The sequence below is a fragment of the Microcebus murinus genome, chromosome 11 (assembly GCF_040939455.1).
Source record: "Microcebus murinus isolate Inina chromosome 11, M.murinus_Inina_mat1.0, whole genome shotgun sequence".
Taxonomy (NCBI): domain Eukaryota; kingdom Metazoa; phylum Chordata; class Mammalia; order Primates; family Cheirogaleidae; genus Microcebus; species Microcebus murinus.
This window is the reverse complement of record NC_134114.1, coordinates 53,467,689-53,494,267: the sequence shown is the minus strand read 5'-3', so window position 1 is coordinate 53,494,267 and position 26,579 is coordinate 53,467,689. Positions and strand designations below refer to the sequence as shown.

Sequence of the window (26,579 nt, the reverse complement as noted above, 5' to 3'; positions counted from 1 at the left end):
TCGGCCTCCCAGAGTGCTAGGATTACAGGTGTGAGCCACGCCTGGCCTGTTTCCTTTCTCTGTTGTTCTATGTGGCATGGACTGTAACTATAGACATCAGGAACAGAAATATGAAGTTTAAATATGAAGAAATGAATCTTTGAAAGGGGAGGAATATTTTCCTTAACTCTAGCCACATGTTCACAGGTGTTCTATATAATAAAGCTTTCTTGATGACTTATAAAATGTTGTGTTTTTGCTAGAGCCCTAGCTTATGAAAGGATTAACATTCTTTAATTTCTTTAGGCTCTGAAGAAAGCTAACAAGCAAGTTTTAGAGCCTCTGATGAATCTCGAGGTTACAGTAACTAAAGATTATCTCAGCCCTGTCCTGGCAGACCTGGCACAAAGAAGAGGGAACATTCAGGAAATCCAGACCCGCCAGGACAACAAAGTTGTTATTGGATTTGTTCCCTTAGCAGAAATGATGGTAGGTACTTTGTGACTGAAAAGGATATGTTTTTTTAAATTTAGGGGATATATATTCCAAGTGAAAACAGACAGTAACCTGAGAGAAGCGTCATGTCTTTGGTTTAGAGAATACATATTATGTTTCAACCATCAGCAGCAGTTAGGACTTTGCAGAAATCCAGGAATTATAGCACTTCAGGAGGTTATCTCCAATTCTAGGACCACAACAGTTGAGGTGTGCCATACCATGTGGCACCAATGTAAATGACCATTTTTTCTATTCCAAGCATTTTTCTTTTTGCCATTGTAAGTTCAAGGGCAAGTGTCATTTTTCCCCCAACACCATCTTCTGCTGTAGAACAGGCAGGCACCTGCGTACCAACAGCTTAGTAGGAAGGGCAGAGTTCTCTCACCAAATGCCAGGACCTCAAAATACACGTGCAGCATAGCTGCACTACTGTTTTTGGTCATCTACAATATTTTTGAAACCAATTTCCCCTGAAATGGCTAAATGATCTGTTTAGGGAAAGTGCTATAGCTAAGCCATATGAGTGACATCACCTTTCCCTGATAATAGGCAAAGGATATAAAGAAGAGAAACTGGAGGCTTAAACTTGATGGGATAAATGACTTAAATTATTTTGATTAGGGTTATTCCACGGTGCTTCGAACGCTAACTTCAGGCTCAGCTACTTTCGCCTTAGAACTATCTACTTATCAAGCAATGAATCCCCAAGAGCAAAGTACACTGCTTAACCGGAGAAGTGGCTTGACCTAGATGTTTTAGGTCCTTGGAAAGAACTAGTTTTCCATAAGAATCATTTTTATTGGTTTAATTATTGGACAAAAAAGTTACTGAACAGTAACCTGAGAACTACAATGGCACTGGAACCGGAACCGTTCATTTGTAATGAGAAATGTGCTTTGATGTTTAAAGTAAAAGTAACTTCACAGATGAACAACATGATTCAGGTACAAAGACTCAGCCCTTTGGAATATATTGATTATAAACTCACGAGAAAGATGCCGGATTTCTATATGTAATGTAAAATAAGAGGTTCAATCAATAAAAATTTATTCAAAAAAAGTCTAACAAATCTTAATTTACATGATTTTAAAAGCAAGTTGATTATAATACAGAGTGCTGTGCCTTCTATTTGTTTCAGCTCATTTTTACATGTTGTCATCTTCGTTGCAATATCCAGTAAAAAGAGGTTGTGCAGCTATTCCACGCCTATAGACAGATAACATGAATAAAGATGTTTCAGATTAACTTATCTGCCACCTTAAAGAACTTAGCTTAAATTAGAATCACAGCATTACTGAAGGAAAAATCACTCATTACTAGAGTTCTAAGTTATACCACAATTCTATATATCTTTATAGATATTCTTACCTATAAAAAAATAATTCCCAGTTTCTCCTAATTACTTAGATAAGAGGCATTTCTATGTATAGCCAAAAAAAAAAAAAAAGCAAGCACCGAATAAGAGGGTTAAATTATCTTGGCTTGAGAAGTAAGTATCTTACCTGAGCATTCTGCAGCGGTGCATCATTAGTCTCCTGTAGGCATTGCCTGTATCTCTGACGTTTTGGGGACTCCAGAGTCTCTCACCAATAGCACTCGCCCGAGGCCTAAAATTTAAACCACATGTCCCCCAAAACAGTTAAAATTCGTGTTTTCTTAAATAAGTACCTGAATCATATGCTTGGGGAAATTCCTAGTGCTTTCCTACTTGGAAGGAGAAGGAGAGCTAAGGCACCTTAATTCTTACCACAAATGCTATCACTTAAATTTCATACCATAATCTTGGAGTGAGGTTAGTTGAATCCACATATTCTCCCCATAGACAAGCTTCTCCACCAAGGACAAGTTGTTTCTGTTCTTGACTACCTACATTAAAAATAGTGAAATGATACAAGTTAGACAGTTCAAGGCTTGTACATAGGAGGAGGAATTAGTATTGCCTCTATCTTTATCCCTGGGCAACATTTCTCTTCTATAGTCAGCAGGACCTTGGGAGATGTTCATGGTTGTGGCACAAAAAAGGAGGCAAACTTTATTCTCACCCCTGACCCATGGTTCCCAGCATGTGTTAGCATCATACACATATGTGACAGCCTAGTATTAGAGATACTATTTTATTTTGGTTGTATGCAAACTTACTTGGATACCAGAAACCATTTTTTAATTGGTATGCCAGTTTTTTTGGTTTTTTTTAATGGGCTGTACCACCATGCCTGCCTTTAGTTTCTATCAAAAAGAATCCTGAGGACCTATTTTATTTTTAACAGTAATTACAGGTTTTTGATCATCAGAAAATAAGCTAGAGAAAATTATATCAATTCTCAATAGACCTACAGTTTTCAAATTTTAAACAGCAAAATCCTTTTTCAAAGGAAATTTTGTACTAAAGCTTGATATACAAAACTGAACAAAGTAGAACTGTTCTTTTTCTCCTTTTCCTTTTTTTTTTTTTTTTTTTTTGTAGAGACTGGGTCTTGCCATGTTGTTGAGGCTGTTCTTGAACTCCTGGCCTAAAGCGATCCTCCCACCTCAGCCTTCCAAAGAGCTGGGATCGTAGGTGTGAGCTGCCGCACCTGGCCTAGAACTGTTCTTAATGAAGGAGGTCTGAACACCTGAAGCTCCATCACTCACACACATTCCCTCCTGTCACCCGCTCCCCAACCGCTCTCCACCAAGGATGCTTACTCCTCAGAACCGTATGACTACACAGCCTGAAATCCACTTAAATCACATCTCCCAGAGCAGTTATTAAGTTTTAGACTATAGCTTTGCTTAGGTGTCTTACATTGGAGAGAATTCAGAAGAGGAAATACAAAGTTAAGCAGTCAAAGAGCTTTCAAATGTAGAGTGACAAGACTCATCAGTGAAAATGGAGATAAAATCTAAAGATCTACTTTTGAACTTCTTATATTTAGGCAAGTATATTATACGGTTTCTTTTCTCCTTTTTTTTTTTTTTTTTTTTTTTTTGAGACAGTTTCACTTTGTTCACTCTGTTGTCCTGGCTAGAGTGCCATGGCGTCAGCCTAGCTCACAGCAACCTCAAACTTCTGGGCTCAAGCAATCCTACTGCCTCAGCCTCCCGAGTAGCTGGGACTACAGGCGCCGTGTGACCGGTTAATTTTTTCTATATATATATTTAGTTGTCCAGCTAATGTCTTTCCATTTTTTTTCAGTAGAGACAGGGTCTCACTCTTGCTCAGGCTGGTCTCGAACTCCTGAGCTCAAACAATCCACCTGCCTCAGCCTCCCAGAGTGCTGGGATTACAGGCGTGAGCCACCGTGCCTGGCCTATATGATTTCACAGAGTTTAAAATGATACTGAGTTTTTTTCTTTATTTAACATACTGCCATGTGCGTTGTATTTAACTCAGGCTAGTTTTGACCCCAGGGCCTCATGAAGCAAAACCCTGCAGTTGGTTCAGTGAAAATCTTACTTTTTGATGTTCTTACTGTTACAATTTAATATTGACGATTTAATTCTAAAAATGTGGATTGTGTTGCATATAACTCATGCACAGAAAACCATAAAAGATAATTAGAAAGGATGGTTTTGTTTTAATAAAACACAGTGGCCCTGGGGAAAAACAATTTTTTTTCTAGTGCGGCAGTCAATGTGTTAAATACACACAAATCAAGGGTCAAGCATAAAAGGGAAGATAGTAGATAATATCTAGGGGAGAGTTTCCTGGATAGGGGATTAGGGAAGAAAACTAACAAACCAAGGTAATGATGGTTGCTTCACTTACCTGCAAAATTAAGAGGTTCCACTTCATAGTATTTTTCCCAGTCTTGTCCATAACTAATTAAATCTAAGTACCAAGGAGCAGAAATGATTACAGGGAAGCCAGATGCTGTGATTTTACTTATTTCATCAAAATACCTGTTGTTTTTCCACACTTCAACTATTGTGCCTGGCTGAAGCTATAAAAGTCACAAATTGCAATACATATTATTAGGTCTCACAAATACAGTAGATTAAATTAAAAATTTAAGGCATTATGGCTAAGAACATAATTTTCAAAGATCCATGAAAAAACACATTTTCTTTTTTCCTCCTTCCTGCAGATTTAGTACCATACTTTATTCATTCATATAATTCATTCATAAAATTCATGAATTTTAAATTCATAGGGATTTAAAATTAGAAGTTTCATTCACCTTAAGGTTGGATATTATCTTTTGCCTATGTATGACACCATGTAGGTGCAATAAACTAAGGCTGAGATTTGCAATTTACTATCATTTCTACCACACTAAGTTTTACTTACTTTGGAACTATGAGGATGTCATTAATACCTCTGGAATGATAATACTAGTAGATGGACTCACAAATTCCTAATTGCCCCAAGGAAAAGTAAGAATTCTATGTCAGAGAGAAAATACCATTAAAAAAAATATATATATACACACACACACATTGATAATTTTACCTACTACAAAACTATTTTAATAGCAATAAAGACTCATTTGTTCTTTTTTTTTTTGAGACAGTCTCTCTCTGTTGCCCAGGCTAGAGTGCCGTGGCTTCAGCCTAGCTCACAGCAACCTCAAACTCCTGGGCTCAAGCGATCCTTCTGCCTCAGCCTCCCAGGTAGCTAGGACTACAAGTGTGTGCCACTATGCCCGGCTAATTTTTTCTATATATTTTTATTTGTCCAATTAATTTGGTTTTTTTCTATTTTTAGTAGAGACAGGGTCTTGCTCTTGCTCAGGCTGGTTTCGAACTCCTGAGCTCGAGCAATCCGCCCGCCTCGGCCTCCCAGAGTGCTAGGATTATAGGCATGAGCCACCGCGCCGGGCAGTGGGTGGACTCATTTGTGTTCTTACTGTCGGAAAAAAAAATTGAAGTACTTCTATTTGTGACTCATAATGAGAGAGTGGGGGAAGAGGGTGGAAAGGATAGAAAAGAAGGAGGAAGCATTAAGTCTTATGTTATCAGATGCAGTCTTCACAATTCTTACCTTCACTTTATCATCAAAAACCTCTTGCCAAACAATGGATCCCTTCTTTATGGTTGCAATAATATCCAAAAGCCTAGCATTGCAAAAAATCACAAAGTTCAGATTGAAAGCTCTAAAACATGCACATTTTCTACCAAGGATTACTTGCAATGTTGAAAGGTCCCTTTAAGTATAACAAAACTTTATAGCAGAATCAGCTGTAGTTGGGCATTGACCCAAGTTGTTCCTTCTTTCTAGCAAATGGTATAGAACCTAACATAGTATAGGGGTTTAATAGTCATTTGCTGGAACAGTGTGCTTAAGTATGCCCCTAAGATGAAGAAGTAACCCCAAATTGAGTTGATAGGCAAACTCAGGAAATTGTACCAACAATCTCTGATAATTTTGTGGCTTTCTTTGAATGGAAATCATAATCTAGCCTGTCATATCACCTAAATAATATTCAACAGTTGCTGATAATAAGTCTACAAATATTGACAGGTATTTAGAAAATGCCAGGTATGCTGCAGATATTGTTTAGTAAAACAGAAGGATGTGCAACTATATGTGGCCCATGAAGCCTGAAATATTTTTGCTGTCTGGCCCTTTACAAAAAAGTTTGCTGATCCCTATTATAGACCAGCACTGTCCAGTATAACTTTCTGCAGTGATTGAAATGCTGTATATATGTACTTTCCAATATGGTAGCCACTGGCCTCATCTGGCTTTTGAACACTTGACATGTGGCTAATGCAACTGAGGAACTGAATTTTTACCTTTCTTTAGTTTTAATTAATTTACATATAGCCACACATGGGTCCTCAAACTTTTTAAACAGGGGGCCAGTTCACTGTCCCTCAGACGTTGGAGAGTGTGCACTGTGGGCCTGGGACAAGTCAGCTGCTAAAAAGGACAGGCAGCGGCGGCAAAAACACACCCGGCAAATGTCCTCCTTGGGCGAGGCATGTGGCCCTCAGGCTGTAGTTTGAGGATGCCTACCATATTGGATATCACAGAAACAGAGAACAAAAGATAAGCTCCTGGAATTAACAAAAGGGAATAAATTCCAGGGGCTGGGTGATGGTGAAGACTTCCCAGGGTAGCTAGGGTTGGAGCTGCATTTTTAGAACATATAACCGCATTCCTATGTTTCAACAGTCATTGCAAAACACTTAGAGTCACACCACGTTATTGATTTAAAGAAAGCAGTGGATACCACTTCCTTCTTTGGTGATTTTTCACATCTATACTTTGGCAAGGGGTGGAGAGAAAAATGAAAAAATAAAGCATAGTACTAAATAATAGCTTAAACATTGAAAAAAATACAGCACAGTGCTAAAAAGTAGTTTAAACTTTTACAAAAAGCATTGATGAAATACAGAAAAACAGACTTTCCAATAACTTACTTTTGAATATAGAAAGACTCTAGTTTCCTGAAATCACTGCCAAAGCCTTTGTCCTTCATGAAATTTTGTATTTTGGGATTCGATTCCCTTAAAGAAAAACGGCGATTAAAATTTCATTAAAAGTTTGATATGCCCAATTATTTAAAGCAGCATATATTCCTAACATCAGTTGCGCAGACTTAAAACTACTAAAGTTTATAGGGAATAAAAGTCTAAAAACATAAGGCTTTAATTTTCCACCACAAATAATTTTTTCCAGAAGCTGACTTCCTGTAAAAATGGCTTTTTTTACCTACCCATCTCTCTCCTCCACCTAAAGCTATTTGCAAAGAGGATTTTTATTTGAAAAAATCTTCCCCATTTAATCATTGCCCTCTTTCATTAAAAACGTTCATTTCACAGTAGTCTTTTTGAATCTCCATTTTCTTCTCTATTCTAATTCTACCAAAGCTTTTACTTTGTCATACCATTCAAATGTACATTCTACAAAAGTCCACCATCTCAGGAGCTATATTTCTCAGTTTAAACCCTTATATGCAGAGACCATCTACTTCAAATGCAGCTTTTTTAAAAAATGGGGGTTTTAAAGAATCATCTTACCAACAGTTAAAATCCACTTCATCTCCCCCCAAATGAATGAACTGATCTGGAAACACCTTAGAAATTTCTCCAAAAAATGTAGTAAGGAAGCTATAAGTTGTATTCAGAATAGGGTTTATAGGTCCAAAACTGTCCAATTGTGTTTGTCCATTGTAACATGGAGTCAGGAGATTTTTCCGACCTAGAGAAGAAAACATAATTCCTTTTTAAAGAAATTTGTTTATCACAAAGACCTGGCTTTGCGTATGATTATATTACTTTGTTTTGCTGAAGCTATAAGAGGTTTTATATACAAAAGATAAGCATGTTTACTAGGAGTTACTATGGTAATTTCTTCCAAATAAGATGAGGGAGAATTGTTTCCTGAGTTCTGTTTCCTTTTCTATCCAGCCTCTCTTGGAGATTTTACCCACTTTAAATATTAATGACTCCCAGATCATCATCAGCTTGTCCCAACCCTTTTACTTGAGCTTCAATGCATATTTCAGATTCCCTGCTAAATGCAACTGGAAATCCTAGCTGCACTTCAAATATGATCTATCAAAACCAACATCTCCACTCCTTAAACTTTCCCTCCTCTATCTTCTGATTTTCATATTCTATTATAGTAAGGATAAAGTCTATACCTCCTTCCTCTCCTGCAGTCAATAAGTTGCCGAGTTCTATGGATATTTCCAGAATGTCATTTATGTCCGTTATTTTCCATTCCTGCTATTCCCCTCCTGGGCTAGGACTTTACAGTCTCTTTCCCCTTCCAATCTGTCACTTTCACAAAGGTTCTCCGGAGGTATGGCTCCCATCATGTCACTCCTCTGCTCAGAAATTTTCACTGGTTTCCAGTGTGTCCTAATGAAGCCCACATTTGTCACCGAAGGCCCTCTGTAATGTACCTTTCCAGATTACTTCCCTCTGTTCCCGATGTCTACCCTAATAATATTTATTGAGCAATTATAAATGCTAGGTACATCTACACTCATTATTTAATCCTCAAAAAAAATTACATGGTAGCTACTATTAATAGCCACATTTTATAAATAGGGAAACCGAAGATGAAATGTTATATAACTTGCCCAAGATCACTCAATTTATAAACGGTAGAAGCAGGCTTCAAACCTACACACTTTGGCTCCAGAGCTTAAGTTCCCCCTTTGCTACACTATATTCCACTATCTACCTGTCAGGCATATCTTAGCCTTTCCTCATGCTATTCCCTCTACCAGAAGCACAAATATATTGTTTGCTCCTTCAAAAGCATTTTAAGTGTTACCTCATCTGTGAAACTGCTTCTTGAATTCACTTATCTTCTACTTGTTGTAAGCATTTGTTATGTTTTCCTTTTATCCCTTCTTTATAATTTAGGTAGTACCCAGACACAGTGACTTGCTGACAGTAGATATGTAATAGTTACTGAATCACATTTCTCAATAGTGCTACTGTTGTACAAATCACAATTAAGAATAAAATGAACAAACACCAAGTCATAAAATAAAAGATGCAGGGCCTCAAATGTTCACTTTTTGCAACTTATAAAATACAAACTCCTTACCTTTCCCCCAAGATTGCGTATGTCCAGGGGTATCAAATTCCGGTAGGACTCGAATCCCTCGTAATCTGGCATATTCAATCACCATATGGACATCATTTGATGTGTAAACATGAGACGGAGTATAGCTTCCCTGTAAAGGCCACATTTATTCAAGTTAAAATGTATGAAGTGGATCTGGTCCTAGAAATTGTTAACAATCCTGTTTTCACTTTGATACCTGATAGCAGATTTTTCCACTATCACAATGTATTAAATAGTTCTATGTGATATTGGATGATTCGTTTAAAAATAATCTAGTACCATAACTTCAGGAGTAGGGAATCTAGAGAAAAAAGAAAGCCAATTTCTACTAAGTCACACATACCCCAAGGATGATAGCCATTTTGGGGCTTTTGTCAAATCATTTGTTTACTGCATCTTAATAAATTGTCAGTATACTTTGGGTTAATCTCAGATCAACTGATAGAAATATCTATCTCCACCAGTGCTTCCTGTTTCAAGAATGTCTAAAAAAAAAACTATGATAGAAGACAGAGTCTCACTCTGTCACCCCTGCTAGAGCACAGTGGTGTCATTATAGCTACCTCAAACTCGTAGGCTCAAACGATTCTCCTGCCTCAGCCTCCTGAGTAGCTGGGACTATAGGTGTATCTACACCTGGCTAATTTTTACTATTTTTTGTAGAGATGGGGTCTCAGTCTTGCTCAGGCTGGTCTTGAACTCCTGGCCTCAAGTGATCCTCCCGCCTCAGCATCCTAGAGTGCTAGGATTATAGGCATGAGCCACTGCACCAGCCCAATCATGCTGTTTCAACTTCATGTAATCAAACAAAATATTTCCAACATAAAATCTCTGAAAATATTGCTCGTCAATTTTAGAATCAAACTTCACACATTACTGTTAATACAAAAAGCACAGCGGTTGTCTTTTAGTCACTGTAATTACTATCAGCTTTAAAAGTTCCTTCATAGACTCTCTGATAAGTGACCTGATTTTTTTCTTTTTTAAAGATTACCTCAGTCCCTTTTATAGGTCACTTGGAAAATTAGAACTCATTATTGGCTGCAACTAAATATAAAGGTCCATTAAAGGTGTTAATTAGTACATTTCTCAAAGTATGGGATGTAAGTACTCAACTTTTGAAAAGTAGTCTTCCCCCCTGAACCTCTAAATCAAATCTGTATCAAGACTAGACCTAACTACCAGTTTACAGTACACTCTGGGGACACTATGGGGATGCAATCAGCAAAAGCCAGACTGTGGGAAACCACAGAACACGTAGCTCAGTGTCTTCAACAATAACAAGGACAAAGATGGGGGAGGGGCCCTACAGATCAAAAGAGGACATTAACTGACCACAACATACGGACCTCATTTGCATCCCATTGCAAATAAAATGATTTTTTAAAAAAGAGGAAAAGACACTTGAGGAAATGTGAGAATTGATTGGCTTCTTGATTACTGTTAAATGATTAGCTGCAATAACATATTATGGTTTTAAAAAAAAAACAAAACAGGCCTTTTTATAGTGAGATGCTATCTGGGACTCGATTCAAAATCACAGGGCGGGGGGATGTCTGCAGAAGTACACATGATGCAAGATTGGCCATGTATTGATTTTGGAAGGTGGGAGATGAGAACATGGGAATTCACTGAACTATTTCTGTATATGTTTGAAATTTTCTGTAATAAATAGTAAAACAGAAGCAAACAAGCACAAGTGCTGCTAGCATTTCAGCCTATACTATATCTTAACAGTGAAGAAAGTTTTAGAATTATGGCCAGAGGACAGAGTTAAGAGTCCTGGCTCTGCAGATTCCTAACTGCAACTTTAGACAAGGCATCCAGCTTCTCTGGATGTCAGCCGGCCTGCTGTATTACAGGGAGACTAAACTGGGTGAGGGTCCCCCTCCCAGCTCCACTGCTCTGTAACACAGTCAACCTGAACACTTCCAACTGAGACCACCACTATTTTCTAAGAAAGAGCTCTCATCTCGAAAATTCCCTAATTCATGTCATTTTTCAGAGAAAAAAAAGTCATTTACAGATTCTGTTGAGAACAAATATACTGTTGGACCACTTGATAAATACAGTACCTTAACTACATGTATTTTGTCTATTATTCATGTCTTCTACATTACATTTTAAAAATTTTACTTATACTGCCCCTAGAGATTATTTATATTTATAATAACATTTACAACAACAAAAAACACAATAGTTCTATGGATCTAAAATGCTAAGTGATAGCCTAAAAAAAAGAAAAAATTCAAAACCACGAACATCTAACTTTGATTCTATCCATAAGGAAACACATTTAACCTACAAACTTCTAATGAAGCTATACCAAAGATTTTTGTAGACAGACTACATGATTTACTCACTTTATTGCTTAACTCGGGAAAAGTGATGCTCTGATAAGGGAAAGATTCGTCGTCAACTATGTGCCAGTGGAGAACATTAAATTTATTAAAAGCCATGGCATCCTGCAAGCAAACATTAAAAAATTATACACTACAATATATACAACCTGTATTACATATCTGCATTCGGGATTGATTCCAGTAAGTCTGCTTCCTTTTAAACTTTTTCAGCAAAGAATGTGGAAGAAATATAAATTTTTCATTGTATTACTTTACATGACACGTCACCATTCAGAAAACCTATATAGACTGCGTATTCTAGACAGTGAGGTATAAGTTCGCTCTCTCGGAAGAGAGCAAGCTTTAAGCTGCCAGTATTTAGGGGTCTGCCAAGAATAGAAAATAGTTCTTGGCTGCTGCTGCATTTGGGAATACAGCAAAAGAAAAATGGGTTAATTCATTTAAGTGTCAGGGCTTAGAATTCCCACAGTTCTGCAATTTGAGTCCCAACCCTTACAAATGAAAAGAAATTCATTACAAACTAAATACTATTCCCAGATACATTTTTGGGCAAATTGACATATTGATTTTATGTATACTCTGGAGGAATAAATATAATATTTATATAAGCAGACTATTAGAAAAAGATAAAAATAGTAAGGGGGAACATTTGTCCTACCAAATAATCAAAACAGCTTACATACAAGGGGATGATGCAAATATATACATATATTGAAGGTAATCAGAGGGTTTTCACTGTTAGAAAAAGGGTACAAATATGGGTGTCAACTGGAATTGAGCTTATTAAGTACAATCTCATGGTTTTTAATATAGACCAGTGATTGGCAAGCTTTTTACAAAAAGGACCAGACAGCAAGTATTTGACTTGGTGAGCCATGCAGTTTTTGTTGCAACTGCATTCCTTTGCAGTTGTGGAGTGAGACAGTCTGCGAACTTACTTATGTGGCTATATTCCAGCAAAACTTTATCTGCAAAATTGGGTGGCAAATTGGATTTGGCCCTTTGGCTATAGATTAACCCCTGACACAGACAGAGAATAGGGAAAGACGCATATGTTCATATACATAAATACATACACACACACATTTTCTAGCTCTGCTCAGAGGGTCCAGACTTTGGTTTCAAAGTATTGTTCACTACTACAAGGGTTCCTTGAAGAAATGTTTGAATTCAGACTGGGACAGGGAAAAATAAGCCTGGAACATCATGTGCTAAAAAGAAAGTGATCAAAGATTGAAGGGACATGCCAAAAGGATCTAACAGCCAACTTGAAGGACTCCCACTGGCCAAACCTGGGGCAATTTGACCATTAAATAGGGAAAGTAACAGATTACAATCTGTTGAAGAAATAGTAATCCATGAGTCCATACTCTAAAAATAATAAATAAATGAAAGAGAAGGGAATGCTCTACCTTACAGTAAAATGTCAACTAATAAATAATGGCAGGAATGATGAAATCAGAAAAATCACCTTAATAATAACTGATTTAGGCAAAAATCATCTGTGGATACTAAAACTAGCAGGTGAACACTGGATGAAGAATGGGAATTTTACATAGTCTCAAAATTTCTCCCCACAAGATACTTAACTATTACTACTTATTAATAAGTATAAAATACTTTTTAATTAATGTTGCAGTAGAGAAACCTGGCAGATGGCATCTTAGCCAAGTTTTATAAGTGAACATTACCAGAAACGAAGTCAGACACTGTGCCACCTGCCATGCACTGAGAAGAACAGAGCATCACTTATGCTTTGCTCCTGCCAAAAAGGCATGACTGAATCTAATCATGTGGAAAGCAGACAAGCTAGGATATACTCCACAAAGTAACTGACATTTACTCTTCAAAAACGTATAGTCTTGAAAGACAAGGAAAGATAAACAGTTCCAGACTGAAAGTGGCCAAAGAGACAGAACAAGGAGATGTGCCTGATCTTGGATTGCATGCTGAACCTATAAAAGATGTTGTTGGAACAAATGAAATATGAATGGGGTCTGTGAATTAGGTGGCAGTACCGTGTCAATTTCCTGATTTGATGGTTGTGCTGAAGTTATTAAAATGTAACCTTTTTAAAGAAATTAAGTGCCCCTGAAATATTAAGGGGTAATGTGACAAATGTGCCCATATGATTTAGAAAAAAAATTTTTAATTGAATAAATAAGGTAAATATGATACATTTTAAATAAATTTAATAAATATTTTATATGTAAATAAATATAAAATTTTACAATTGGCGTATCTAGGTAAAGAGCATATGGGCATTCTTTATAAACTTCTTACAATTTTTCTTTGAGTTTAAAATTATTTCAAAATAAAAACAACTTCTAAAGCTATAGAAACTAAAACCATCTGTACTGGCCCAAGAAGATAAACTGGTAAAGACAGAGTTCAGAAACTGCCTCATGTATTTATGGGAATTTAGTATTTAATATTCATTATAACTGAAAGCAATGGGGGAATTATAGCTTGCTCAAAACTGATGTTGGGATTACTGGCTAACCATTTGGAAAGTAAAATGAAGGTATCTACCATCTCTGACACACTAAAGTAAATTTTAACTGAGTCAAGAATAGGAAAAAGTATAATATTAAAAGAAAATATGAGAGGTTATTTTTACATTTATACTCTTGTTGTGGAGAAGGCCTTCCTTAGCGTATCTCCCAAGACCCAAACGATAAAGGATAAGATTGAAAGACATTACTTCTTTAAAAAATTTTACAGGTAAAAGACACTACAAACATAATTTAAGAAGCAAATTTAGAAAACTTTCCCAACATATGATGGATAAGTATGGAAGCATAAGCAAAATAAAAGTATCAGTGACAAAAATCTATAGCCAAATATAACGTTAAATCAAAGAAGGCATTAACATTCTAGAAGACAAAATGGACATAGAAAATACATTTGTAGTTTGTAATATAAAAATATAAATAGGTAATAAGTAAAAGAGGCTTATATTCACTAGAAAGCAAAGAAGTACAAATTAAAACAAGGAGATACACTTTATCACCAGATTAGCGAATTATATGGCAAAAGTGTACCACACTGTTGGCCAAGTATAGTGGCTCTGACCTGTCTAGAAGGCAGTCTGACAGTATGTACCAAAAGATAAATTGTGTACGTCTGTAAGCCCAGGGATTCAGTTGTGAGAATTTACCCTCAAGAAATAACCTTGTCAAATGTGCAGGTATGTATAAGAATGCTCACTATACCATACTATTTATGATAGTAAGTTAATCAAGATATCTATCACTATGAATCTGGTTAAATATATCATGGTACATAAAATGAAATATTCAGCTATTTAAAAGGTAGCAAAAGCACAGTCTCAATTTGTTTTTTTTAAGAAGTCACACTGTATTTATTAATATATTTCATTTTTAGGGCTAAAGTGAGAAAAATGGGACATAAAAATTTATGTCAATCTTTGATAAATGAAATTATGGGATGAATGTCTATTTTATGTATATCTCTATTTGAATTTTTTACACTAGGCATTTCTTTCATAAAAGTGACAAAAATATCTTTTAGAGAAAAAAATGCAAGGTATTAATATAAATGTAAAAATAATTTTTAATAGCATGGTATATTCATAAATGATCAAGTGAGGGTACATAAAAACATGGGAGGAAAACCTCCCCACTCCTACAAATTGGCAGGTTATGGTGGGGATGAACCAATAAAAAGTCCATAGGAGAAAATAGTTATTATCAACCTTTTTCCTAACTCCGACCACCTCTGAGGTTTCATACTCCTTTGGAACATTTCCCTAGGTATAAGGCAGCTCCCAGACTCCTTTTCTAATGCCATTAATAAAAAAAAGTGGAGGTCACAAAATAAAGGACACTGACTAGAAGTATGGTGACCAGGTATTCCTAACCAAAAGTTGAGGCACATGATTTGACAAATGGAAGTATATGCAGTGGGCAGTATCAAAACTGTCTTTCTCATAAATACTTGGCAAAATGCATGTTGTATGTGGCCCTCTCAATGAAAACAGGAATGCGATTCCCTAAAGGAAGGCTCCGCTTCACAGCTGAGGAAATACACTTCCCTAGCAAGGGAGGGAAGAATGCCCAGTGCCTATACTTAATACAAGAAAAACATATCCCCACCCCCCACCCCAACCTATACAACAGTTTAAGTGACCAACATAAAGTAACAGCATAAAGGGGACACATCTTTAGAATAAACAATGAATTAGAATAAAGTAACTACTTACCAGAGTTTTAAGAATAGTCTTAAGTGGCAGATAGTGTCTGGATGTATCGATTAGAATTCCTCTATGAGGAAACCTTGGAGAATCAATAATGTTGGATTCATTGATGGTAAACTATAAGACGAAATAAAATTTTGATTTTTGTTTTAGAATTTTCTCTTAAGTTCAATAAAGACTACATCTAGACAAGTATTGGATAAAAGATTAATTTAGAACAAAGTAAGTGTGAAATTTACATTTATCAGCTAAGATAAATATTTGGGAAACCTTCAGGAAGCAATAGCTAACCAGGTCACATTTTTTAGTAATAATAATTGTCTATCTGACACTTTTTAGTAACATAATAATCATACTTACAGTACCATAAGAATCTTGATAAATTAACTGGCTAAAGGTCTCTAAACCTATGGAAAGGAAAATTTATTGCATTAATTTATAAGACAAATTGAGACAATAAAAGTTATATTATCCAAACATAGACTCATAACCAGGTAAGGCAAATAAAATAAAATAGTGATATTCCTACACCCTCTAGCATATTTTCTAAAATCAAGGCTGAATTAAAAAAAAAAATTCTCATTGCCTTTTCCATTCATCTTAAGAGTACTTTACTTCATTTTACCCATTACTAGGGTTTGTTTGAATGTTAAACACACACACACAAAAAAACAGTGCTAGAATACAATACCAGTTCCTTAATGATTGATAGTATCATGAGAAATAATTTATAATATTATAGTCACTTTAGACGATACCTAAATTTAACAGAAGAAAAAAAAGCTCAGGAAACAACCATGAATCTATCAATAAAGGCCCAATTTACAACTTATAGTGTTTTAAGCTGCAAAGTGTTACAGCTGCAAAGACTACCTCCTGAACATTTTTACTCAAGTGGATTATTCCCTTAATATACTAGATGACAGGCTAATTCCTCTAACTGGTCTTGATTTTATGAAGATTCATCATTCTAGCTGACGGCTATATAGCCAGGGACATTTTTAACCTGAAAATAGTTCAAAGTCATTTTTGCTATGCCTTCCACTCTCCCCATCCCGCCTCCAAATATGGGTTCATCCAAGGAAGAATAACTTGAAATTTTCTATTATGTGGCAATACACCCAATTATCAGTTTAGTACATTGCTTTGAAAGTCTGATGGTAAACAGAAAATAAGGACTTCTTGGCCTAGAATCTAGTCACTGCATACTCTAAAAGTTCTTTATTGATATGGATCAGGACAGACATCAATAAGGATCTATTCTCCTTATCAGATCCCAGACAAGAAAGGCAGATCAAACTAATAAAAGCTTAAAACCACATAACATTACCTATAAATGATCCAAAAGATAATGATCACAGTTACATTTGTAGTAAATATCTATAGATTTGATCTTAACACATTATATCATCTTTACAATTCATGTAATATTGAAAGTTTTTTCAACTCTTCTATTGATACATAATAGATATACACATTTTGGGGCTACATGTGATAATTTAATACATTCATATAATACATTATGTGAATTGTAAAGATCATACAATGTGTAAAGATCAAATCTATAGATATTTTCAGATTCTATTTTGAAATAAGATAATATTCTTTTTTTTTTTCTTCTTTTTTTTTGAGACAGAGTCTCGCTTTGTTGCCCAGGCTAGAGTGAGTGCTGTGGCATCAGCCTAGCTCACAGCAACCTCAATCTCCTGGGCTCAACCGATCCTTCTGCCTCAGCCTTCTGAGTAGCTGGGACTACAGGCATGCGCCAGCGTGCTCGGCTGAGTTTTTCTATATATATTAGTTGGCCAATTAATTTCTTTCTATTTATAGTAGAGATGGGGTCTCGCTCTTGCTCAGGCTGGTTTCGAACTCCTGAGCAATCTGCCTGCCTCGGCCTCCCAGAATGCTAGGATTACAGGAGTGAGCCAGTGAGCCTGGCCAATGATATCATCCTTATGGCTATAAACATATATAGCATAACAATGATTATTTTAGATAACACTCAGTCTGAGTCAAATCCCAAGCCTTCTCTAAAGAAGTTTTTTTTTTTTTTTTTTTTTTTTTTTTGAGACAGAATCTCACTCTGTTGCCTGGGCTAGAGTGCCGTGGCATCAGCCTAGCTCACAGCAACCTCAAACTCCTGGGCTCAAGCGATCCTTCTGCCTCAGCCTCTTGAGTAGCTGGGACTACGCACCACCATGCCTGGCCAATTTTTTCTATATATTTTTAGTTGGCCAATTAATTTCTTTCTATTTTTAGTAGAGATGGGGTCTCACTCTTGCTCAGGCTGGTCTTGAACTCCTGACCTCGAGTGATCCTCCTGCCTTGGCCTCCCAAAGAATTTTTAATTACTATAACTTTGGTTGGTTTAGTTGATATTGAAAAATTTCCTTTTTAAAAACTCTATTTGGAAGTTTGTACAGTATCTTCTTCTAAGAGGTAAAAGAAACTTCTGAACAGCAAATGTCCTGATGGCAAACTTTGAAGTTCAGACCCTGAAATTCACAGGAAAAGCTTTTAAGATTCCTCTCTGTCCACTGCCTCCAACCAACTCTAGGACATACTTAGCTTTTAACACTGTTCCTATAAACTTGATTATGTTTCTAAGTCCACAGGAATTTAAAATTGGGGAAGAGGGATGCTTGCTACTGAAGGCAGCAAGAAGTCATAACTAAAACAAAATCTCCTGATCAGAATAGGTTGGGGCCATTTATAGCTCTATAAATATTACAGTCCCAAGAGCATCAATGAATTACTGGGCTGTAGGAATGCAATAACCCTCAAACATTTTTTATAAGGTCAAATGATGTTGCTCCCATGCTTGAAGGCATATATGTTTAATGGAAATCATCTTAGAACTACTCAACAAAACTTTCTGTAAAGGGTCCAAGGCAGCAAACTTTTCACAAAGCACCAACTAAAAATATTCCTTCCCTAGAAAACAACGACGAAACTGCATAGAACTTACCTCGTAATGCTCCCCAAACTCTGTTGGCCTTGAGCAAAGCCACTGGTTCTTTCACAACTAAAGTGTCTGTATTGGGGATTAAAAAAAACACTTTTGTTAATCTCTCAATGACACACAATAAATTTCCTAAATGTGTATCGTTGGTATTTCTGGACCATTCTTTTCTCTTGAGCACCACACCTGTTTGTCCAGCTGCCTTCCGCACATCTTCACATAGATGTCCTGTAGCTTCTTCAAACTCTATATGCCCAAAACAGAACTCATCCCTCCTTCCTCTTCCACACAATTCAACCTGCTGGTCTCCTGCGTTCCCCACGTCAGTGAGTCAGTCACACACCATTCAGTCAGCTGAGTAGCTCATGTCAGGAATCTGGCTATTACCACCATGACTGCTCATTTTCCCCTCCAACTTCCCCTCAACAGAGTAGGGTCCTCATTAAGCCAAGATTTTAGGTAAAAAATGCAAACATTCCTCGGTGCCCATTATTCCTTGGTGACACCTCAAGTGTCACTCAAATCTCCCCTTCGGGCCAGAGAGTTATCTCTACTCTTTTCCTTCAGTTTTTTTCTACTCACCCTGCACCCATCTTCCCTAAGTATCATCCAAATCTGCCTTAAGACTTACTCCCTAACTCTTTTGACCTTAATTCAGCTTTGTCCCACTCAACAAAGATAATTTAGCTTTGTCTCCCTCAGTAAAAAGTTCACACCCATCTAGAATGGGGCTCCCTCCAGTTGGCCACTTCTCATGAGGCACAAATCTTTGCAGTTTTGAAATCACACTCTGCCTGAGACTGGCTCAAGAGTCATCTTAGTGTTTTAGAGAGGTCTGGGGTGCAATCAACCCCAGAGAGAGTAAAGCTCCAGAGGGTATAGAGAGTGAAAGCTAAAGGGTGTGACAGTAGGACTCAGCCACGGCAAAGACACTCAAGGGCTGGGGGTTAATGACTCAGTACTGTACGCTCTGGGCCGCTTCATCACCCTCCGCCACCTCCACCCAGAGGCTCACAGGAGAGTTGGTGGCAGGTAGGCAAAAGAGCTCTACCAATTGTGGGACTGTCTTGGGTAACAGTCTTCTGACAAGATAGCATTTCCTATCAGAAAACCACAGTGACGAGGTAGCTAAATGCCAGGCTAAGAACTCCTTTGCTGTTATGAGTACATCTAGTCATGTTTCCCCTCCATCTATATCAAATTCTTCATCAACTACCTAAGCAGCTCACTGTTCCATTGGTCACTGTTTAAAAGCATTTTTTTTTGCCACATTAATAGTTTTGAGAGCTCCCAGAAATAGCACAAAGAGTCACCTAAAACATTAACATGTTGCACGTATTTGGATGCCAGTTATTTTCCAATAGCCAAGGACTGGCTGATATAAAAATGATTCTAATTCAATGGAAAACATATATAGCAATTAGAAGGAGATTTGGTTTTCCAAATATATGGACACATAGCTATTTAATTTCAATTTTTATTGCAAACAAAATTGTTAGTGTTAATAATGATCAATTCCCTGATGTGGGACAGGAATAGCATCTTTGACTTGTTGGTTACCCCTTCTAATATACCTTTTTGCACCATATACACTTTTGTTTTGATATACAAACAACATATCAATACATTCTCCTTTAAAAATAAAACATTATAGATAAGGCTAAAATCCCCTTCGAGATGCCTAGCCAACTCCTTATACCCTCTTCAGGGGAAACACTTCTCAGGCTTTTTCTAGGCTTACCACACACGCACAGGGAAAACCACTGCTTTACGGGCACATTCCAGCACGTGTGGATAGATGAATGGGGTCTTCCTTCACACATTATTATATAGCTTTCTTTGTTCAACTCAGCAGTTTATCCCGGCAACCTCTCCATGTCTCTTCTTTATAACACTGCTTCTCTACTCTTAACTGTTGTACAGTACTCTTGAGTGTGGATTGACAAGATATATTTAGCCATTCCTCTACCAATGGACGCTGAGTTTTGTTTACAGGCAAACTGCATCAAACATCCTTGATGTATGTAACCATTTCTCCAGAGTAGAAACTAGCCCACTATGGTTCTCAAGGTATGCATATTTTTAATAGTGCTTTAACACTTGTCACTTCCTCCAACATTTTCTCTTACTCCAGATATTTGATATCTTTTCATTTTCCATTCATTTGTGTTACTTTTATCGTCACCAAGTAGTTTGAAAACTTAGAATCTGTTCATCCTTAAGCCAGAAAATTTCACAATTACCTTACCTCAAGAAGCTTCCCTTTCACAAGATGGTTTGCGGAGCTGACTGGAAGATAAGCTATGGCTCTCCAATCTCAGTACATTACATTTTCTGGAATTTACAACATGCTCTCTGTATAGCTGAAGCTAACAGACAGCAAAGCTTCCTTGGGAACTTAATGACCACTTCTATCTCAACTCAGATTGTAAAACCTACCTCATATAGTGTCTGAATGCTGAGTATCAAATGAAATCACATGGCTGATGTTGGTAAAATTATCCTTATCTTTTCTAAGAACAGCTATCGAATTGAAGAGAAATGAAGCTATTTTTCAAAGCGATGTATTAAGAAATCTCATCTACACCAGGAGGATAAAGACACCTACTTAACCATTTATGAGGCAGTCTGAGGACAACGGAGTTGCCCTTTTCTCTAAATAGGTGGCATTTTTATCTTTATATCCCAATTCCCCATCTACTCTCTTGTATTAACCTTATATTATGCATGTCCTCACATTGCCTCTCTTTGGTTCCTTGGTACAATTACACGTTACTTCCAGCCACTGCACCCTATAGAAAAGGAATGCCTGACCTTTTTTTTTTTTTTTTTTTTTTTGAGACAGGGTCTCACTCTGTCACCCAGGCTGAACAGCAGTGGCCCTATCACAGCTCATTGCAGCCTCGAACTCCTGGGCTCAAGGGATCTTGCTGCTTCAGCCTCCTGAGTACCTGGGACTATTGGAGAGTACCACCATGCTTGGCAATTTTTTTCTTATTTTTTGTAGAGATGGGGTCTCACTTTGTTGCCCAGGCTTGTCTTAAACTCCCAGCCTCAAGTGATCTTCCTGCCTTGGTCTCGCAAAATACTGGAATTACAGGTGTGAGCCACCATTCCTGGCTATGCCTGATAGTTTATTCCTTCCAAAACAATTTGGAGAAATCCCTAGAGAATAATGCTTTAGGCAACAACAAAGAAAATCATTCAGCTAAATGTTGATTATATTTCAATCAAGTGAAACAACTGTACCCCTCCCCAGTTCTACATTATTTTTGTGTAAAATTAGATTACAAAGACAGACCATGGATATATGCACAGATGACTTCAAAGAAAAGAAATTGCCTAGATGTCCAAAAGTAAGGGTTTAGCCAAATAAGCTCATCCACACAGTGGTAAAACATTAATCAACCATTTAAAATGATGTCACGGAAGGATATTTAGTGAAATTCATGAGTGTTCATAATGATTATTCCAAAAAAGCAGGATATAAAAATAAATAGCAAAATTACAAAAAGAATCCACATGTACAGAATTACTTTTCATTTTCATGCCAGTGTTTATCATGGGTTTATGTTTATATTTCTCTGTAAAATATTCAAATGTTTTACTCTGCAAAAAATATATATACACCTGAAATAATAATGGTTAATTGTGTGTGCAGGGCTTATGAGTGATTAATTTCTTCCTCTTCTGTACTTACCACACTTACAAATTTTCTACAATGACTATATATTGCTTTTATAATCAGACCTTAAAGGTTATTTTTAAAATAAGAATTATAAGGCCATTGGCCAAGAACTCATAATAGTTCATAGAATAGAGCCTGTTTCTGGCAGTTAAGTCTGTGAACAAGCAGCTTTAAATAGGATAAGCTCACATCTCAAAGATACTTACAGGATTCATCTGAAGACACATTGGGAAATGCATCACACTCTGAGTCAAGGACAATTGTGACAAGAAGTTGTTGTAACTCTGCTCCACCCTGAAATCTTGAAGGCCCCTTAGGCCGTGTGTAGACACCAAAAATATATTCATAATACCTGTATGAGAAATAAATTTAAACAAATTTTAAAAGCGCTTTTAGCCAAATTTTAAATACATATGTACTAGAGGACATTGTAGTTGACTCCTCAAATCCATGCCACCCTTTATTAGTCCCACCAGACATTCTCACCCAAAGCTGTAAGTTAGAAGCAATTGGGAGCTCTTTGAAAATCCTGCTGTCCAGACCTTCAGAATCTAAGAGAATGGGCTGTGGGCATGGGAATTTTAAAAGCTGCCCCCACACTCCCAGGAAAGTCCCTATTAAGAATAAGTAATCAAACTCATCTATCGCTTTTGGTTATGAAACCTTCTGACTGGTGATTAGGGGGTGTATGTGTGAGTGTGGCGAGAAGGTCCTGTCCTAAGCAAGCCACAAGAAAACGTTCTCTGTATGTGACAGCAGGCTACATTAAAGAAGACAAAGCAGAGATGACAGGAATATGGATTCATGATGGTGCTATTGAGCCACTCCATCTACTAACCCTAAATTCAGTCCTGCTTTTGGACATCCTAATGTGTGAGATAATAAATTTCTTATTGCTTAAGCCAGATTGAGTCAGGGTTCCTATTGCTTTCTAAACAAAAGTATCCTAGCTGACACATGACTGTCCCCCCAAAATGTGACCAGCCCACAGAATTCTCACCAGAGCCTTTGAAACTTACCATCTATTGGTACCCAAATATCAAAGAGAATAGTAAATAAAAATTTAAAGGTGCTAAAGGATAAAAAGATCAGTAGGCTTCAGAGCAATTGTTTAAATAACATTTTATAGATTTGGGTAAGCCAGAAGGTTGTATATGCTACTTATATGTAAGAACATCTTGTGCTTTTCCAGAAAAGTAAGGAGAGGTAGGAAAATTCAGATGAGTCTGGAAGTGTACGGAAGTTAACCAGTGAGAGAATGGAATGGGAGAGGGTGTTGAGGGCCCTTCTCACAGGAAAACCTTGACAGATTAAAAAGGAAATTAAGACCACTGAAGTACATACCTAAAAATGGTTAATATGGTAAGTTTTATGTGTATTTTACCACAATTAAAAATAAAAATTTAGGCTGGGTGCGGTGGCTCATGCCTATAATCCTAGCACTCTGGGAGGCCAAGGCGGGAAGATCGCTCAAGGTCAGGAGTTTGAAACCAGCCTGAACTAGAGCGAGACCCGTCTCTACTAAAAATAGAAATTGGCCAACTAAAAATATATGGAAAAAAATTAGCTGGGCATGGTGACGCATGCCTGTAGTCCAAGCTACTCGGGAGGCTGAGGCAGAAGGATCACCTGAACCCAGGAGTTTGAGGTTGCTGTGAGCTAGGCTGATGCCACAGCACTCTAGCCCAGGCAATAGAGTGAGACTCTGTCAAAAAAATAAAAATTTTTTTAAATGGGAAATTAAAGCAGCAGCTTCGAGATCTGAGTTAGGTGCCGGCTCATCCCAAATAAGGAAAATCTTAGCCCTGAATCATAAAATTCTAACAGAAAACTCAAAGGTCTCTGAGGCAGTGATGCCAAAGGTATCTGGGTTAATTTAGCCTTCCAGGGACTGAGGGAGTGAAGCTATTGATTTATTAATCAGTGACAAGAATATGATTCACCTTGTTCTAGAAGCTGAGGAAGCAGCCATACACCTACCAGCCAAACTCTCTGCTTGCAAAAAGCATACTATTTCAAAGCAGGGTTTATGATGGAATTTGGGCTCTTCAAAGACAAGAGCCACATGATCCTGAACACCTGGAGCCTAGACTGTGTTCTTGAACACCTAAAGCTTCCTAAACATCCCAGTATTTCCAAATCCTTCCAACCCCACTGTGCTTTTACTCTGACCTCTTGAGTTCCTAGAATGCCTCACCTACATGCTTTCAAGTCTTAGCCATAAGGACTGTTTTATGATGTGCTTCCTAACTATAGCAGGTATTAATTCACAGCAGGTATTAATTGACATGAGCCATGAATTACACAAACTCTTCAGGTAATTAACCTGCCTCGACGGGTTTTCAAGCCATCTCGCGGATGATTCAAGTCCTGGTTATCTACCATTGTTAACTAATATCGCCAAGGCTTTCTGCCGTATTTATATCACTTCAGCATATTTTACTAGCAGCATGGCACAGAAGGAAAATTCAACTTTATAAGCTGAGCTCCAAGGCAAACATTCTAAGGGTGCTTTTAAAAGATCTCCACTCCTAGTTGTGTTCTTGTAGATAACCTTTAAGTACTTCCCACACAATCCTTCTGAATATCCCAAGGCAACCAACCACTTTGGTTTTACATCTTCACCCCACTAGGGCCACAGCATTCTGGCCAGTTAGCAGATTCAATACCAAAGGCTCATTAGAGTACGCACCTAAAACAGAGGGTAGCAATATCCATGCAGTACAAAACAGAAGGAAAGCATGACCCTTCCAAAGGCAGAGAACGAACCATCTCTGCTATCAACATCAGGGGCCTTCAGCTAGAGCACCAGGCCCACCTGGGGTCAGAACAGGTTATCTAAGCTAGTTTTGCATTTTTCCACCAGCTGTTCAGCGTCCTGCAGGCACAATTAAGCTATAATTGTGTCCCCTTGGCACAGAGATACCCTGGGGGTTGGAGGCAGCACAAAGTATCAAAGTACAGTCCTCTGGAACACTACACACCTTCAGGACAGACATTCCCCCTAAAGGCAACCTTCCTTGTCTAGGGCGTGGTTAGCAAAGCCAGCCGTGTGCGCTGTGTCTCATTATGCATCAAAGGTTTCTAGGGCTGTGTAAGAGGAAGCAGGGAGAGGAAGCAGGGGCTGGTGTTGGGGGAACACACACAAAAAGCAGATACTGCCTAGGCACTGGCCCTATGAAGTAGATTACAACATCTAACAGAATTGGGAAGGAGGAGAATTTTAGGTGGGGCTCCAACTTAAGGACTTCTGCCATCTGAGTTGTTACCAGGAGTTTTGGGGAGGATAGGTGGGTGAGTCAGGCCAATAAATGACAGTCAACTTTGGGGGATCCCTGGTCCCTCGAGATGAGCTTGCCTAAGCTCTTCCAGCTCTTCCAAGATCCCTTAGAACTCTCTTCAAATAAAAGGCTGTCACTTCCTCCCGAACTCTGGAGTTGGGAAACCAGTGTCCCCTACATCCATGTCATTTGTCCTTTTGAGGCGAACAGGGAGACCGCTTCTGAGCAACCCGCTCCTTGCACTCGGCATCCTGCACCCACACCAGGGCTCCTGAGCACCCACAGTGCCCCTTAGGAGACGGAAGGGATGGGGAAGGAGCTTTAGGCTTCAGACCGCGTTGGTGTGAACCGGCCCTGGCATCTTCTAGACTCGCGGCTTCGGCAGGTCACTAGCCCGCTCCGGTCGGTTTCCTCGCTCGTGGCAGAGGGTGGCGTGAGGGTCTGCGCCCCAGGTGGTCCGCCTCTCCCGCCCCGGGGTCCCGTCCCCGCCGGGAGCGCTCACCGCCGAAATGCTTCCTCCAGCAGGGAGCAGGAGGGACCGGCCGTGGAATCGCGGCCGTGTTGGATGTAGAAGTTCTCCGGGGAGAGGCGCATCTGGTTGGGGGCCAAGGTCACCGTGAGCGGCAGGGGCCACAGCGCCGGCCCGGGCGTGGCGGAGGCGCGCGGGGCCTGCGCCCCCAGAGCCAGCAGCAGCGCCAGCAGCGGCGGCAGCCCCAGCCCGCGTCGCTCCATGGCTGCTCTCTGCCCGCTCGGCCCAGCTGGGGCCTCGCTACTTGACTCGCAGCCCGGGCCCGGGGGGCGGGGAGGAGGAAGCGCGGGCCCGCCGAGCCGCTGAGTCAGGTGACTGCGCGCCCCGCCCCGGCTCCGCCTCCGGGCCCTGGGCGCGCGGGGGACTCGCCGCGGGAATGTCCTCAGGCCGGCAGCTTCCTCGGGTACAGCATGGCCGGAGTAAGAGGAGGGCCTCCAGACAGAGCTGGGGACGCCAGCCCAGCGACAGGTCCCCTGTGGGCTACTGACTTCGGGGAAACTGGAGAACCGAAGCCTTGGAACACCTTGTTTCTCCCCCAGCCCCAA

General features: G+C 38.6%; 2 protein-coding genes across 3 annotated transcripts in view; one reads left to right on the top strand and one right to left on the bottom strand.

The window, feature by feature from the left end:
- GFM2 (GTP dependent ribosome recycling factor mitochondrial 2) overlaps positions 1–1,546 on the top strand; it is a 41,184-nt gene extending 39,638 nt beyond the window's left edge. For both annotated transcript variants that reach the window (XM_020290101.2, XM_020290100.2), the window contains exons 20-21: positions 286–468; positions 1,099–1,546. In XM_020290101.2, coding sequence (XP_020145690.2) covers positions 286–468; positions 1,099–1,227 — 312 coding nt within the window. In that variant the 3' untranslated portion in view covers positions 1,228–1,546. The remainder of the gene's footprint in view (positions 1–285; positions 469–1,098) is intronic.
- HEXB (hexosaminidase subunit beta) lies at positions 1,508–26,328 on the bottom strand. Its single transcript, XM_012783651.2, has 14 exons — positions 26,008–26,328; positions 22,431–22,576; positions 18,543–18,608; positions 15,935–15,981; positions 15,581–15,691; positions 11,356–11,457; positions 8,972–9,101; positions 7,426–7,606; positions 6,826–6,912; positions 5,441–5,513; positions 4,226–4,400; positions 2,253–2,343; positions 1,980–2,084; positions 1,508–1,683 (listed from the first exon to the last, which is right to left on the bottom strand). The coding sequence occupies exons 1-14, from the start codon at positions 26,235–26,237 to the stop codon at positions 1,623–1,625; spliced, it is 1,605 nt and encodes a 534-aa protein (XP_012639105.2). The 5' UTR covers positions 26,238–26,328; the 3' UTR covers positions 1,508–1,622.
- Between the last annotated feature and the right edge of the window lie 251 nt (positions 26,329–26,579).